Below are 18,999 nucleotides of genomic sequence, written 5' to 3' on the forward strand. Positions count from 1 at the left end.
TAAGTACTAAAATTGCTCAAAACGCCGACATATCTACTTCGCATATACTACTCGAAGATACATAATATTTCAACCGGTTTTATCTATCGGAGATAACAGCGCTATCACCTGCAGACTTCAGGAAGCAATTACCAGCCTTTAAATCACTCCGTTAGCACAGAAATTTGAATGTTATCACCTAGTAGGAACCGGTTCGAGTCCCTCGGGCCTACCTCATTCTCTATTAGCATTGGAAGCCATTGTTCGCGGCTTCTTTTCATAATAAATGGAATGTGATCATATTGTTTTTCTGAGTAACGCCGTTGAACAATTGAATGTGGCAATTTGCAAGCCATTTCAATACAATTATAGGTGTCAGCAGGGTAGAATCTTGTTTCATTTGATGCAAGCAAGAATAATATACAGAGTGAATCGTAAGCAATGTCATTAATTTAAGGGGGCTATTCTTTGAGATATTTCAAACAATTATGGAACACTTGGCAGAAGGTTGAGTACCTTATAGGTGTCTTTAGGGTAGCTCGAGGCGCACACATCGAGTTGCACCGACTATTCTCTGAAACTCGGAGAGTTTTTACACCAAGTTATACAAAAAGCTATGTTATAAAACCATTATTTACGGTATATTTGAAATTAGCACTTATTTCTAGAGTCCTCTAAGCGGGACACGGTGTATGAGTACACTAACAGAATATAAAATCAAATAGAATAATACTTACTTACTGGCTCTTAAGGAACCCGAAGGTTCATTGCCGCCCTCACATAAGCCCGCCATCGGTCCCTATCCTGAGCAAGATTAATCCAGTCTCTATCATCATATCCCACCTCCCTCAAATCCATTTCAATATTATCTTCCCATCTACGTCTCGGCCTCCCTAAAGGTCTTTTTCCCTCCGGCCTCCCAATTAACACTCTATATGCATTTCTGGATTCGCCCATACGTGCTACGTGCCCTGCCCATCTCAAACGTCTGGATTTAATGTTCCTAATTATGTCAGGTGAAGAATACAATGCGTGCAGCTCTGTGCTGTGTAACTTTCTCCATTCTCCTGTAACTTCATCCCTCTTAGCCCCAAATATTTTCCTAAGCACCTTATTCTCAAACACCCTTAACCTATGTTCCTCTCTCAAAGTGACAGTCCAAGTTTCACAACCATAAAGAACAACCGGTAATATAACTGTTTTATAAATTCTAACTTTCACATTTTTTGACAGCAGACTGGATGATAAAAGCTTCTCAACCGAATAATAACAGGCATTTCCCATATTTATTCTGTGTTTAATTTCCTCCCGAGTATCATTTATATTTGTTACTGTTGCTCCAAGATATTTGAACTTCTCCACATCTTCAAAAGATAAATTTCCAATTTTTATATTTCCATTTCGTACAATATTCTCGTCACGAGACATAATCATATACTTTGTCTTTCCGGGATTTACTTCCAAACCTATCTCTTTACTTGCTTCCAGTAAAATTCCCGTGTTTTCCCTAATCGTTTGTGGATTTTCTCCTAACATATTCACGTCATCCGCATAGACAAGCAGATGATGTAACCCGTTCAATTCCAAACCCTCTCTGTTATCCTGGTCAAATAGAATAATAATATAATTAATTTAAAATATTACAATCCATAAGCATAAAATATTTGGGACGAAAAAAAGAAAGAGAGGGATGTAATAGGTTCTGGAAAATGTGAACATATTAGTGCCGCTGCTGCAAATGATGATGATTCGTGAGGTAAGTAGTAAAGAGATTTAAATGAATATAACCATCACATGGAGATCATATACTGGGTGTTCATTTCAAAGTGTGTCATGACGTCACTGTTGTTGGGTCACCGATTTGAAGCGAGTTTCAACTTATATGTTAGAGAAGTTGCCTATTATTTAAGGCGTTCTTCAATCTGAACTTGAGAACGTGTACGGTATAACTTGAACGTCGTAGCAACAGATGGCGGTCTGTACGGTCTGTGTGCTACCATAACCTCTTTCGAACTGTGTTTTGCGCCGGCAAGTCGTACGCAGGGTATTTGTTATCATCGGTTGCGTACGGTAACATTCCACAACACAAATCAAATGCTCCGTGTCCATGTTGACCGTCGAAGTTAATGTCAACAAATACGTAAGTAATCGTCTTAACCTTCTCCCCATATCCCGACAGTACGTATTTCCAAACAGTTCACATTCCTGCCACTACCGGCGTTACCGTACGTATCGGCACGTACTCTTCAGAATGAACGCCGTACTTGCTAGCCAACTTCTCTGCCTCTTAGATTATACACCTGAGCTGCGGAAGTGTAGGAATATTGAATTCTCTAGGCTCTTCAGCTAGCCACATGACGGCATACAGCGAGCCAAGACACATTTTGAACTGAACACCCAGTATATAGGCTACTGTGCGCCATCACGGCTTTCTGTTTGTGCTGAAATAAAACTGTAACGATATTTATATTTCAGGAGTCGACGTTTTACAAGACTGCAGTGCACGACGCATGAAGTATGTGACATGGAAATGGTGATATATTCCTAATTCTGCATAGCGGGACTTGGAAATTCCGCTGCATAACGTCGAGGCTATTCGAGTTATGTAGCGTACAAAAGCGTTTCCAAAGTCTTGTTCACGTAAGATTATGATTTTTCTTTCTTTACGCATTTGTAGAAGAGTCATTCTGCACGCTCTGCAGAACAAGAAAATGCTTTCCCCAATGTAGAACCAGCATCCTGATAAAATGTACAGTAAGCTTGACACAAAAAGAAAATACGGTCTCTTACAAACTTTCATTTATTTATTTATTTAATACAGGGCTGTAGAGTTTATCTTTAGCCGTGATAATGGCAACATGCAATAGTGTGAGATAAGTAAACAAATATACAAAAAAAAAAAAACAAATAAGCAGTGACAAGAGCACAAAAATAGTTCATCCCAGCAAGAACGATGGAATACAAACTTTCATAACTACAGAAAATGTTTTTTCTACCAATCGAGCATGAAATATATGGCGGATGCCCAACACAAGTTACAAATGAGCAGAAAATATTAAAAATAATTTTATTACGACCACCATCATAATCAATCAACGGAATCACTAGGCATATTACGAATTCGCACCTCCTCATATTCATCCTCTTTCACAATAGCCCTGCCAAGACTCTGGAATTCGCTACCTGCTAGCATCAGGGACTGTCGAAATAAAATTGAATTCAAACGCAAACTTACTAGGCACTTGGTCAGTAATTGATTTCTTGTAAATTGATTTCTTAAACTATCACAAAATATTTCAATATCCAGTAATTTCATCACTATACAATTTTGTTATTCTAGGTTTAATTTGTAATTCAGTAAATATATAAAATATTCTTTGTTTTTCTATGATAAATTAGCTAGCTTTAATTAGTCAGGTAATATTTTCGTACTTTGATTTTTATTGTAATTGTAAATTTAATACTAATTGTAATTTTATTCTTCATATTATAGTTGGAATCTCCTGGTACAGGGGCAGAGAAGGCCTCACGGCCTTATCTCTACCAGGTTAAATAAATAAAACTAAATCTATACTAATAATAAATCTGCAGCCAAAAGTTTTCTGGTAATTTTCGATTTTCCAAAAATAATTGGTCCTAACATATATAATTAACCACCCTGAAATCGAAAATCGCTTTTTTGAAATTTTTGTTTGTATGTATGTCTGTCTGTCTGGATGTTTGTTACCTTTTCACGCGATAATGGCTGAACGGATTTCGATGAAAATTGGAATATAAATTAAGTTCGTTGTAACTTAGATTTTAGGCTATATGACATTCAAAATACGTTATATAAAAGGGGGGTTATAAGGGGGCCTGAATTAAATAAATCGAAATATCTCGCTTATTATTGATTTTTGTGAAATATGTTACATGACAAAATTTATTTAAAATGATTTCCGATTAATTTTGTTCTTTGAAAAATTTTGATAGGACTGATATTTAATGAGATAAATGAGTTTTAAAATTAAAATACAATGCCATCTAAGGCGGTGTAATGAAATGAAAACAAATGACTACGTCTATAAGGGGCCTTGGACAACAACAATCGAAAGCTATGAAACATAGTCTAAAGAGAATGTTTCTGTGTTTGTATGAAGTAATATCGAAAGCTAAATTAACCGATTTGTATAATTAATTATCATTTCACCATTGCAAAGCGTAGTTTCTCTAGATGGACATAATGTTATTACAGTAACTTCTGAGTGCTCCCTCGACCAAAACGATCGCATTTTAATTATTTAAATACAATTTAAATTAAGTAACATATTAAACGATTTATTCTTCTATCAAACACGAATGTTCACTGGATCAAATGTCCTACTTTAATTATGTAATTAGTTTATATTTATTTATGCTCGACCATGCCGAAATGAAGTAATTATGCACCTGGTAGCAGACCTTTAATGCATGTCATTAAAGTACACCTACTCATTAAAGGTCAGGTCTTTCAGCCAATGACGACTCAGGTTACAACTGTTCAGCCAATGACAGGTCAGCTTTCTACCGTTATAAAACCGCAAGTATCGATTATTCTCGGATATGCAATCGAAAGAGAATTAGCGAAAAGTCACGGAGGCTGGAAATCCAATACTGTCGCAGAAGGTTATGTTCTGTTACTATAATAATTAGCGTTAATTGTAAATAATATTCAAATAAATTCAATTTGTCATCTCGTTTTTCAATGTCTAATTTTATTTCAATGTTATCTCTGTAGGTTCTTATGGCCTAGCAAGGTCAATGTGCACATCTGTTCATCGGAAAAAATCAATACTTTCGCGTCTGCGCACATCTCACAACATATGGGACATTGCTCCAGGTCAGATACAATAAAATTAATAATATCAAGTTAGAAATATGGTCGAGCATAAAAAGTCGTATGAAACTCGCCTATAATGGTAATTAAGAAGCTCGTATGAAAATTATGAAACTCGCTTGCGCTCGTTTCATAAATATCCATACTCACTTCTTAATTACCTTCATTATAGGCTCGTTGCATAATGTACTATTCTAACAGGTGCAGCGGAGCGCACGGGTACGGCTAGTACTAAATAAATATCTTGATATCGGTTTGGTGATCTCCCCAAAGGTCATCTACCCATTGGTTTGTGTGTCACGAGCTGTAAAGGTAGATCTGGCCACAAGAAGGACGTGTTGCTAACAGTCTGTAATATTAATGTCAAACACCAATAACTTTATTTTTATTTTGTACAAAATATTCACAATTTTACCTAATTTTATATACGCAGCAGTTTTTAAAATCTATTTCCTGGTCATGGCTCGATTTTTTCCCTCACTTTCGCAAGAATCAGATTGCACTGCCACACGAAAGAATTTCTTTCCCTAAATAATAATTCAGGTCCACATGAGTAAGTACGATTGCGATCGCAGCGCGGGGGTGGTACTGTTCGTAACTAATATAGTCTAAACTCTCTGCAGGCTGTACGTGCACAAGCAGCAGTTATAAGTTCATATATTATCTGTGTTCTGTTTGATCCTCAGTGACTGTTCCTGGGGTAGCTCCCAAGCACATGTTGCAGAGTTTCTATCTCACTGCAGTGGGTTGTGCTTATGGAGCGGCTAAGAAGGGAACGCACAGGTACAAATATACAGGATGTTTCCGGGCTAGTGTTACAAACTTTCAGGAACGATGGGGAAAGGCACATGTATCAATTTGAAATGAGGAACCCTGATCCGGAAATGACCGAGTCGAAAGTTACAAGCAAAAATAGTTCTGTGGAAATGAAATAATTTTATTCCTCTGTACACCTTATTTATGTGTATTTATCTGTACATCTTACATATACTGTATTCATCTGACGTTGTTTACGTTGTCTACTTAAAGTATTCCATTCAATGCGCTGTCTGAGGGGTGGGGACAGGAAACTACACTAAAGCAATGAAGATAGCGTAATGTGTAACGGACATGGTCGGTCCTGATATGCACGTCTGTAGACAGCAGTGTATGTGTAAAAGTTGCAGTGTCCAGTCAATCGGTCAGTGAAATGGAGGAGTACACGAGAGCGGAATAAGCAGACCTGATTTTCGAATACGGATGAGCCAATGGGAACAGTATACAAGCTCAGAGATTATATCGGGACAAGTACCCACGTAGGAGACATCCAGCCCATACCATTTTTCCACGACTGTTCCAAAGGTTAAGGGAAAGAGGGCACGTGTTGTGAAATTACAATTCCATTTCCACACAACTATTTTTGTTTATAACTTTCGATTCGGTATTTCCGGAGCATGGTTCCTTATCTCAAATTGATACATGTGCCCTTCCCCATCAATCCTGCCCGGAAACACCCTGTATATCTATGTAGGTTGAAAGTGATAACTGTCATAAGGGTCAGTACTGCTTTGTTACGGAAGCGAAAGAGTCGCTAGCAGAGTACTTATGTATTTATCGTAAGCGAAAAAATCAACATAATAATGAAAGTAAAAATGGAAACGGTGAAATCGAGATGTGCCAAAAAGGGTGGAAGATCATTTGAAGGATTGTATATAATGCAAAAAGGAACGAAATAAAATTTTACTAAATGTAGTAGGCGCGAGATAGAGTCGCAGTTAAGGCATAACGCTACAAAATCGGAAAGTCTCCCAAGTTCGATCCCGAAGGGATCATAAATGTTCTCCACTGATCTGATGAACTGATCTTCTAATCATTTCCGCCGCACTATGACGACCAATAGAAACGAGTACCAGGGACATTTTCTTGGAGTTAAAGGGGATAGGCAGGTGGGACTAACATCCCTACTGTCATTAAGATGATAGTCTGTTAATGACACTAAACAAGTTTTTTTTATTTTATTTATAATTTTATTGGGTTATTTTACGACACTGTATCAACATCTAGGTTATTTAGCGTCTGAATGAAATGAAGGTGATAATGCCGGTGAAATGAGTCCGGGGTCCAGCACCGAAAGTTACCCAGTATTTACTCGTATGGGTTGAGGGAAAACTCCGGAAAAAGCCTCAACCAGGTAACTTGCCCCGACCGGGATTCGAACTCGGTCCACCTGGTTTCGCGGCCAGACACTCTGACCTTTACTCCACAGGTGTGGACAAAGTTTTTTATGATGCTGAGTACGATACATTGTTGAATATGAGTTCAAATTCAATTGATTTATAACTATTTTCTTACACAATAAAAGTAAATAATAATAATAATAATAATAATAATACATACATACGTGTTCTGCCAATAGCCAGATATTTCACTGCAAACCCAGCATTCTCCAATTTATTTTCTGCTTTCAATAATCATGATTACCTCCATCATCAATGTTTTCTTTATTTGTCACCGTACGACCAAAGATCCAAAGAAATATCTGCTCAAGATTTTACATACGATTTGCCCCAGTATGCAGAGTTAGAATGCTTTATTAATATTCCTACTGATCTATTACAGTCTAGAATTTCTGATAAGAAATGTACTGGCGATAGAGCATAAATTACTGAACAAAAAAAATGTAATACAATTTTTCTGTAACTCTTGTGTTTTCCCTAGAAAAAATGTTATCCGTAAGTCTAATGTTTTTGGAAATGATAGTTCACCGTCATTATTTACTTCGATCCGCCATGTACATTGCAACATTGCTATGGCACTCTGTTGTCTCCCTATTGTAGTGGTGTTAGCGTGTGTTGGGCGGAAGGTCATTGGCAATGACGTTCACATTTACTCGAACAGTAAATATTAAACTACTATCAATCCTAAAAACATGATATTTTAGGAATTAAAAAAAAAATTCACTACACATCATGATTAGTAGACCGAGATGTACAGTCTATCTTTTGGCAGTTTATATCGTTTACGCCCATTTCTGATCCAGGGTCGCTTTCATGTCTAGAAGAATAAACACGGTTTGTATTGTACATCAGTCTGTGCCTGCTGTAAACTCTAAATATAATATACCTACAGAAATTATTGAATGGAATATAACAAGTGCTATGGCAGAAGGGACTAAAGAAATAAAGTTAATCCTGAAACAAATTTCTATATATATATATTTTACATTTCATAAAAATTTCTTGAAGTCTAATAAAAAAAAGGGAAGACCACAGAAATTCTGATACAAAATTAGTGTGAAAATAAAAGGGGATTAGACGTTTGGATTGGAATCAATGGGCAAACAATGAAATGAATTCGGGTACCAGTACCTAAAGATGGGGACAACCGGAGAAATGACACAACTGACACCAAAAACTTATTATCTACATTACTCGGAACAGTTATTCACATTTCAGGTATGGTAAATTACACCAATGTAAACACTCAATCCATTTTGATAAGTTTATTTTAAAACATGTTCAATCAATATGATTAATCTATATTTTGCAAATTTTCTTATTTGCTATGACATCTCAACTGGATATTAACATTTTCGCCTTTTCGGCATCATCAGATATTTTAAAAGGACGAAATCTAAACTTAATCCATTAGACCATACATAGTAATGTGCATGACAAAGTTGATTTCATGAATTTTATGTAATTGAAGATTATGGATAAGTAGTTCAATTTTGAACTAGATTTCGAGAAATATAAATTATGGATGTCACTGGATACGTATAACTCATGTTACATTGTTAAAATACCACTTATTATAAAAATAAATAATTAAAATGATAAAATTGATAACATTTACATGTTCTACTTTGTGTCTAAATTAGAAAACTATAATGTCATGCTATTATTATTATTATTACAATGTAGTTAAAGGGTATGTTTTGCAATACGTTTCAATCTTCTGTGGTAGTCAATCATAGTGTTCTTGGGTTTATGTAAATGAGTACGGCATTCATATTGATTGTGTTAAATACACCAATGGTGTATGCAATACTCATTTATGCGAGATCGTGCGTATTTGCTTGTTTTCCGCACAGAACCAATACGCGGTAAGTGTGAAATACCACATTCAGTATTCCCAACGTAACACACATAACAATTTCCCTCTTCTTACCGCTTAAGCGCGACATTCACTTTACTGCTTTAGGCTTTTAACATATTATTTTTAGAGACGTTTAACATAGTAATAACTATAAATTGGAAACTTACCACTGCAATTTCACCTAAATTGCAATGTTAATTATTGTTTTTAAATATTTGCAAAAATTAAGTAAAGTCTACTACTCCACGAAACTTATTGCATTCCTGATACATGTAACATTAAGGAAGCCGTGAAAAAATCAACAAGATTCCAGATGCGGATGTTATTACTGCAATATGTTATATAAATAATATTGTTAAAATATTAAAATGAAAAATAAATCATTACATAACCTTACCGTTTGTTTTAAGTTCGCATTTATAGACTGGGGGAAAAAAAAAGACAGATGTATATCACGGCCTGCTGGAGTATAGTAAACACAGGAAACATTTTATAGCAACAATGTTGAAGAAAGATATTTTGGTTTACCGAAGTTGCCGTCATTAAACAGAAACCAACATGGAGATTTCATTGCAACTAATTAGAAATATCTCTTTCAGGTATGTAATAAACGATCTTCGCACAAAATAATGTACGATACACGAGCGGTATGTTTGTTTTCATGTTCTCGTAAATTAAAAAAGCTCAACTACGTTTCGCTTTTTCAATCTTTTCCTCGACCATGAAAACGTCAACATACCGCTCTTGTAACGTATATTACTATTACATAAACCCAAGAACACGATGACTGACTACCACAGAAGATCCAAATGTATTGCAAAACATACCAATTAACTACATTGTAATAATAATAGCATGACATTGTAGTTTTCTAATTTAGACACAAAGTATAACATGTAAATTTTATCAATTTTATCATTTTAATTATTTATTTTTATAATAAGTGGTATTTTAACTATGTATTCAGTCATATCCATAATTTATATTTCTCGAAATCAAATTCAAAATTGAACTACTTATCCATAATCTTAAATTACATAAATCTCCTGAAACCAACTTTGTCATGCACATTACTATGTATGGTCTAATGGATTAAGTTTAGATTTCGTCCTTTTAAAATATATGATGATGATGCCGAAAAGGCGAAAACATTCATATCCAGTTGAGATGTCATAGCAGATAACAAAATTTTCAAAATCTAGATAAATCATATTGACTGAACATTTTTTAAAATAAACTTATCAAATTGAATAGATTTGTCTGAAACCAAAAATGAATTGTAAAATCAAACATTTGGTAGTAGTAGGTACAATACATATATATATATATATACATATATATATATATATATATATATATATATATATATATATATATATATATATAGGCCTACCATTTCCATGCAACAGGAAAAGTGAGATGACAGCCCTTCAAACCCAAAAGTTAAGAGCTGTTCCGAGTATTATTACATTACTAAATAGATAACTTACGTTTCAAGGTACTGGAACACCCGGTATACAGGTCTGCGATACATGAATAAAGATCCGTCAACTCGTTCCACCATCATAGTAACAAAATTATGTTGGTAAAACTGTCACAGCCGTACATAGTCCTCGTGAATTCAAAGCCGGCACTTCATCATAACACTCGAAGAACATTGATCATCACACACGAATCGGAGAAAGAACACTGCACTTCAGACAGGAACACTTTGCACAGAAACCACCAACCGCATCTTGATCATTAACAGTGAGGTGTTAACTGCCGCTCAAATACCACGAGCTTATTCAATGTGATAAAAGACAAGCAATTCTTACTTTTACCGTGTCAAGATACGAAGTCTTTCTTATTTTCCTCCACCTACTCACACGATTCCAATCACGTGACAAGTTTCATTAAATAGTTCCCCAGAAGGCGAAAGTCACTTCACACACAAACACATATAGGCAATATGCCACCAAGTTTCCTGGAATCAAGGAACAGTTCACATGAAATCACAACGCACGACTCTACCAACTGTGATCTTAATCAATTTGCAGGAAATCAGAAGGCAGAGCGAGAATTTAATCTATGCAAAGCATCTGCAAAGAGAACGGAACGTTTGAAGTTTCAAGAGGTTAGACAAACAACTAGTGTTCCTAATTACTACAAATCTCTACTTGTTAACTTTAATGTTATCGCGAATTTTTCACAATGCTGTATCAAGTAATTAGTGTTGAAATCATTTATCTCTGGAACAGACAACTAACACTCTTCTTACTTTCTCTTTCTTTCTTTCTTTCTTTCTTTCTTTCTTTCTTCCTTTCTTTCTCTTCCAATGGTTTCTTTACAGTCAAGAGAAGGATTACAGGAGTATAAAACTATTCTCTTTGCAATATCCCAATCTACTAACTCTTCACTCTCCTCTAAAGGGCCATTAGAGGTTGCGTTCAAAACTACTAAAAAAACTACGCTTTGAATTTGTATAATGCAGCAAATGTAGGCTAATTATTAGAATGATCACTCTAATTGCAAGAAACCGTCTTAAAACAACAGACCAACAAGACAAGACAACAAGAATCAATTTTGTCATTTATGGTTGTTCATGGCAACATTTATAGTCCTTTGTTTAGGGTAATAAGTGCGAAAATATGCACTGTACAATCTCTTGGGCACAATAAACCCGCAAGTCGAGGTGTTCGGAGTATATTTGGCTTTGTTAGTCCCTTAAACCACTTCCTGCCACCCACCTCCCCCGATACCATGAATAACCCCATCTAATACATCACAAAATAAAATATTAAGGTATCAGAATTAGTGTCCTGAAATGTTCTAACAATCGGGTCTCGGCATAGCTCAGATAGAAAGAGCGCTCAGCGCGCACAGCTGTGAATTTCTGGGTTCGATTCTCGGTGCTGGAACGAATTTTTTACCCAATAATAGGTATCTACAATGTTGACTACATTATATTCCATGATGACGGCGAGACCTACACACATATATATATATATATATATATATATATATATATATATATATATATATATATATATAGGTACCGTATGTATTTTTGGTCAAACATATCGATTTTCTGTTTTTCGTCTATTTTCATTCTGTAAAGCTTGCTTAATTGTCTCTTCCCATTCACATTTCATGTCAAAACGTCCTAAAAAAGGCCCTTTAAATGTCATTTAAATGTCCAGGAAATAAAGTGCGTTGCCTGCATTGTTCACGCATTATAACATTCTGTTTGGCCATCCAGACCTTCTTCGTAAGTGCCTGCATGGAAACCACTGAATGTACATGTCTAAATATTCTGTTAAATAAATAAATAAATAAATAAATAAATAAATAAATAAATAAATAAATAAGTAAATAAATACCCGTAAATAAGGTGCAAAAAAAATATCGCACATCAATAATTTATCTACTTCCTACGCAAGAAAAGTTTCTGTAATAATAATAATAATAATAATAATAATAATAATAATAATAATAATAATTCCTCGTTTATGATACTTGGATATGCCATTAATCACATCTGTCCAACTGTTTGAACTGAACCAATATGACAGGGCGATACTTCTAGAAGGTGTGATCAGATCCTACCGAAGGAGACCGGAAGTAGTTCTATAACATCCGAGAAACTAAATCTGAACACACAACTGAAGAACTAAATTTTTCGTCACAAATAACCATACAGGACGAACCTTAAGTAATGTCATTAATTTCAGAGGGTTATTAATTGAGATATTTCAGACCAAAAGGTTGAATACAATTTTGCTCGTTTTTATTTTCTTTTAGAGATAAAAATTGTTTTATATGAAACATTTCAGAGAAAGCTATTACTTAAATTTCCAATAGTCTATGCGCAGTCAATTTAAGAGAGCAGTGTATTATGATAATAAATGATTGAAGTAATGTTAGCTTTGGCGTTTAAATATGCAGAAATTTGGCCCGAACAAATGTAACTTTTCGTTCCACAAAGGAATTTCAAAATGTTACATTTGTTCGGATCAAATTTCTGCATATTTAAAGGAAGAAACTAAAATTATTTCAATAATTTATTATCATAATGCACTGCTCTCTTGAATTGATTGAGAATATATTGGGGATTAAATAAATGGCTTTCCGAAAACATGCTATGAAATGTTGAACATGAAAACATTTTTATCTGAAAAGGAAGATAAAACGAGCAAAATTGTATTGAACATCGTTTGAAATATCTCAAAGAATAACTTCCTGAAATGAATTGATTAAATTCCGATCTTCCTCTTCCGATCTTATGCAAGCATGTGCGGCTTCCAGCTGTTTCGGTGCTACTTGACACCATCCTCAGAACCTACTAGATCTCGGCGCTATCTCAACTTCGCTGTCTGTTGTGTGGGTACGTTCGTGTGATGAAGAGCTATTAAAACACACCCTAATCAAATTCTGAACACACAGATCAATTGAGGCATTGACATGGGAAAGGTCGTAACTGCCAAAAATTCGAATTTTTAGGTTTTTCATTGAGAAGGTAGTAAATGGCCATGCCAATGGCACAGAGAAGGTAGTATGTCCGTATGTAATGAAACGAAGTTGGAAACGTAGTCACTAGATGTTGTAAGTTGTATGTGCACAGCTGTTGGCGCGGAGAAGGTAGTAACTTCTTTTACAACATCAGAGTGTGTCTAGACAAATATGGGCTGATAACTGTGCAGGGCAGAATAAGAATCGGATGATTCTAATGGTCCTGATTTACATTATTGCCAAGAAACATTTTGATTCAGTGGACTTGAAATTCCTGGTTTCAGAACATTCCTACATGCCATGTGATAGGGAATTTGGCATCATAGAGAAAAGGCAAGACCATGGTTCCAGAAGAGGTAAGGCCTAATAATGTAATAATGATGAAGGATGAGGATTTCTTCGACTTTTCTGCAGAATGTGACAAGTTTTTGAATACAACTCCTATCAAAATCAGCACCCTCAGCTGGATTAGACTCTCAAGAGCTGATTTTCCTCTAATAAAAACAAGACAGTCATTTAATGACCTTGAAATGTGGACAGAGCACAGGATTTTTAAGAAAGGACAGTCATTAACGTCAATCACTAACTTGCAGTGCTTGCAACGCCTTGAAAGAAGACCAGTCGTCCCTGATGCCAAAAAGAGAGACTTGTTATCTATGTTAGACTTCCTCGATGGAAAGTATCATGCATTTTACCGAAACATTTGTGCATAATGTATAAATAACGTTAATTCTCAGTTTGGCTAAGGAGTGATTTCAATGTTGTATTTTCATAAAATAGGATTTCACAGATAAATCTGTGCCAGACTTTTCAAATTTCATATGTAACACAAACATGAGTGTATGCCTTTCATTTAAAGCAGTTTCTGTAATATTGTAAGTGAGAAAGTGTTCATAAATTTGTTTTTTGCTTCCCCTGAAAAATTTTGTTTTTGGCAGTTACTACCTTTCCCATGCCAACGCCTCGATTTCAGAACACACACACACTATTTGACACAACTCTTCATCACACGAACGCACCCACACAACAGGCAGCGAAGTTGAGATAGCGCCGAGATCTAGTAGGCTCTGAGGATTGTGTCGAGTAGCACCGAAACAGCTGTAATCCACACATGCTTACATAATTAACATGAGTAAGATAGCCATTTAATCAATTATTTATATTCAAGTGTTAAAAGTAGTATACGAAAGATTCAACATGGATTATCCCTGAAATTAATAACATTACTTACTTTTCATCCTTATATAAATTTAGCCAACTTATAATCCAGAGGACCAATTGAACATATGTTAAATTACAGATGTGGTTGTACTTATAATATAGTTTTGCAAGAAGATTTGGCCTACAAAAGATTTTCCACCGAAAGCTTCGCACAGATTAAACATGTACTGTTCGTCCAAATGCTTTTTTTTTCAGGTCACTATTAAAGTCAAAAAGGAAAATAAGTAAATAATGGCTTATTACGAAGAATCTGCCACATTAGTCGAGGAACACAAGCTAGAGAAAGCTATTTTACTTGGTCACCGAGCACTTGTCCAAGACATTCACTTACAGGAAGAACACAAGATAACAATTTTAACACTACAGTCTTCACACGCAGCTCACGGAACACAGACTGGCGACCTCGATTTAAAGGAAGCGACCAAAAAACATTTTCAGAGCGAGCACACAGACAGCGACGGAGAGCACTTCGCCTCACCGGTGTGAGCAGACGACTGCGGCTGTGGAGCGGATCCTGCGGAAATCACGGACGGCGTTATCACAATTCATTCATGCAGCTCCGTCCCCTCTTCCGTCGAGCAGTGCTAAAACCCTGGCTCGTGGGCCGCATGAGAACGAGACTGGCGGATGCGGCCACCTGACTCCATTAATATTCATTTTCACATGATGAATCAATAGCGCATGCAGCTACAAATCTGAGTGTCTATTCACAACAAATATCTTCATTACTACGGCTAAGATTTGTATGCCCTAAAATGGTCAAAATATGCATTGCGCAAATCAAGATTTCAGGTATAACTCCCTGTAAAGTTGATTTGAATAATTTCGAGGGAAAAATTGTTCCGGAGCCGGGTATCGAACCCGGGACCTTTGGTTTAACGTACCAACGCTCTACCACTGAGCTACTCGGGAACTCTAACCGACACCGATCCAATTTTTTCCTCTATATCCACAGACCTCAAAGTGGGCTGACAACCGTCAAGCAACCAACTTCGAGTGCACACTAACTCTGTGTGACTAAAATTGTGGGACCTTTGGAGGAAAAAATTGGATCGGTGTCGGTTAGAGTTCCCGAGTAGCTCAGTGGTAGAGCGTTGGTACGTTAAACCAAAGGTCCCGGGTTCGATACCCGGCTCCGGAACAATTTTTCCCTCGAAATTATTCAAATCAACTTTACAGGGAGTTATGCCTGAAATCTTGATTTGCATAATACACGTCACTGTTCGTTAACAGAAAACCACAATTTAAGTCACACGGAGTTAGTGTGCACTCGAAGTTGGTTGCTTGACGGTTGTCAGCCCACTTTGAGGTCTGTGGATATAGAGGGGGAAAAAAATGGATCGGTGTCGGTTAGAGTTCCCGAGTAGCTCAGTGGTAGAGCGTTGGTACGTTAAACCAAAGGTCCCGGGTTCGATACCCGGCTCCGGAACAATTTTTCCCTCGAAATTATTCAAATCAACTTTACAGGGAGTTATACCTGAAATCTTGATTTGCATAATACACGTCACTGTTCGTTAACAGAAAACCACAATTCAAGTCACACGGAGTTAGTGTGCACTCGAAGTTGGTTGCTTGACGGTTGTCAGCCCACTTTGAGGTCTGTGGATATAGAGGAAAAAATTGGATCGGTGTCGGTTAGAGTTCCCGAGTAGCTCAGTGGTAGAGCGTTGGTACGTTAAACCAAAGGTCCCGGGTTCGATACCCGGCTCCGGAACAATTTTTCCCTCGAAATTATTCAAAATATGCATTATCGTAAAACGGGGCGACTCCGATATAGTGTTGTGAAACCGATCAGTTAGGTTTTTTTTTTAACAAAGAACGATACACAGATGTCGCTGGTAATTTGAAAGCATTGTTGACACTCAAGACCAGTAGCGGCTGGTGGTTAAAATAATGAGTGTGCTACAATTTCTATATCGGCCTACTGTATACACTTATATGTATTTATCTTAATTTGAGACTCGCCTAGTGACGAAATATGAAGTCCATACGACGTTCCTTCCTAATGCAGAACCTGTCAATTACCCTGGTGTTAAACCCTTCAACTTGGATATCATACTCTTTTCTATTGACAGTGTAACTTCACAGAATGGATCCTGTGAATTGTTGGAGGCTATGTATCGTAACAATTGAACAGCTCCATCTGTATTCCGGAAGGCAGGTGTTCCGTATAGAACTCAAAGTTGTGTCTTTAACACTCTTTTGTTCAGTACAGTATAGCTGTTGACAGCAACTTCAAGTTCGCGTTCAGGAAAATTAGGCTATCCAAAAATTGCCAGAAAATTTGCTGTTTAACAATTTTGTTGCATCCAGATAGCTTAAAGACTGGAAACGGTGAGTAGTTTTGTGAATTATACGGTCACATACTTCCTTGGCTTCAGTTTTCTGGGATTCCATTCTCCGTCGCTTGCTGACTGATTCAGGAGGAACCTCAAAAACCAGGTAGACGGCAGCAGCAGTCGGACACTTGTATTACCAAATAGGCCTACATTGTAAATAGTTCCGAGTTCTTCCACAAACAAGCATTCTCTCGTTAAGCTTTACTTTTGCAATCTCCAAGCTGTGTTGTGCTGAAGCCAACGAGTTAGATACTATAGAGAGGACAACGACCTCAGAAAGTTGAAGACAATTGAACATTGGTCCGCCATGTTTCGGTTAGTCAAAACAAAGGGGCGTGGCTCGGATGTTGTAGGAAATGACTGTGATGAAGTTAGTATTACTGTGAATTGAGTTACATATTAAGACTATGTTAATAAGTAAAAAGTAAAATACACACAAAACTTTACGTTTTATAACAGCTGTAGGCCTATGTTTTATTAGTTTCACTAAATATAGCCCAGATATTAAACGACAAGCTATACTCGATGCAACCAAAGCAAAGCACCTAAAGACGGATGAATTTAATCGGCAGAAGGAAAATAAATAATTTTTTGACTTCGTCACAAATTTAATCACCTTACAGCTAATCTAACCTAATATGAAATTCAGTGCTCACCAGGTGATTTCAAGAGAAACGACGTATGTAACTAATAGGAGTAAAATATAGGAAAGGTAGTGGCGAAAATTAAAAAAAATATATCCAGTAATTAAGTTATTGAGAAAAATTAATTTGAAATTGGAATTAACACAGAGAACTTTTGAAAACTGCAATTATTAAAACTACAAATAACCTTTTAGCATGCAACATAATAATTAAAGAATGACACTAATAAAAAGTTACTCGTGATCATAACTCACCACATTTATTGAAACGATAAGATACTTACGATTAACATTGTTATCAGAAACAACAGGAGCCACAGCTAGCTACATTTCTTTTCGCGTGATGGAGACATCGTGTAGTCTAATATAATTTGAAACTAATATTGATCTCACACGTGTCTCGCAACTAGGCAGAGGCTTTTGCAGAGTAAAACTGTTCTTACATTATTTTGAACAATAATGACAAATTGTGTGTGATGCAAGTGCTAACTTTCCTCTTTGTTAACAAAAAGAGCCCTACGCATTAATAAAAAGAAAATTGGAGTAGGCCCTATAAACACAATAAATACTAAACTCTTGATGGTACAAACTTATTAATACAGATATTTCGCTTATGCTCAGTCCGTCTTATCTTATAATTCTCTGCGGCAATGGTACCTGTATTGAGAGGGTTTAATTATCCAGCAACGAATATTATGATTTACGGTACATTTAATTTAAATCCGAGGGAATGAGACATTTTTGGAAATTTTAAAGTCTTAATTATTACTTTTTCATTTATAAATCAGCTTTTTACAAAACCTATAGCGAAATGTTTAAATTAAATATTGATGTATCTGAAAAATATAATACATGTACCAACTCGTTGCAGTGTACCTTTGATAAGCACTCCTTGCGGAGGCTGGAGGTACTATAGACCGCCATGTTTTTTAGGGAACGATCCATAGTACTGTTGGCCTCCGCAGGGAGCGCTTATCAGAGGTCTTCAGCCTCTCTATAGTATCTAACTCGTTGGCTGAAGCTGACTACAGCACTTCCCCGCGTAAAAATAGCCAATCAGGGCAGTGATTTCAGCTTCGCACATGCGCATTAATTGTCTACATTCTCATGTAGAGTTTTGAGTAGCACATTGTACCCCCTGAGGCACCAAAGAGCTAAGAGCGAAGACTAAACACTCTATAACGCGTCATGAACATAACCACGGAAAATTGTCAAATGGCAAATCAGATACTATGGTGGTATTGCAAATACATTATTATAGCAAAAATTATCATTGTGCTGTAGCACTGTAACACATAAGGACGGGCCGCCCCTGCTCAAGACCATGATCATAGGAAGAAAAGATAAACTTACGAATTCTAAACAATTGGGCAACTTCAAATACTTGTTGTGTA

At 36.3% G+C, this 18,999-nt stretch overlaps 1 protein-coding gene across 2 annotated transcripts in view; it reads right to left on the minus strand.

The window, feature by feature from the left end:
• The window catches only part of Fak (protein tyrosine kinase 2 Fak), a 768,667-nt gene that overhangs the window by 693,598 nt on the left and 56,070 nt on the right, over positions 1–18,999 (minus strand). Inside the window, exons 1-2 of one of the 2 annotated variants that reach the window (XM_069820033.1) lie at positions 14,955–15,113; positions 10,402–10,877 (exon numbers count right to left, since the gene is read on the minus strand). In XM_069820033.1, the coding sequence (XP_069676134.1) occupies positions 10,402–10,478 (77 nt within the window). In that variant the 5' untranslated portion in view covers positions 10,479–10,877; positions 14,955–15,113. Of the gene's footprint in view, positions 1–10,401; positions 10,878–14,954; positions 15,114–18,999 lie in introns of those variants that run through there. The other variant, XM_069820032.1, reaches the window with a different exon arrangement.

Source organism: Periplaneta americana, chromosome 3 (genome assembly GCF_040183065.1).
Source record: "Periplaneta americana isolate PAMFEO1 chromosome 3, P.americana_PAMFEO1_priV1, whole genome shotgun sequence".
NCBI classification, from domain to species: Eukaryota; Metazoa; Arthropoda; class Insecta; order Blattodea; family Blattidae; genus Periplaneta; species Periplaneta americana.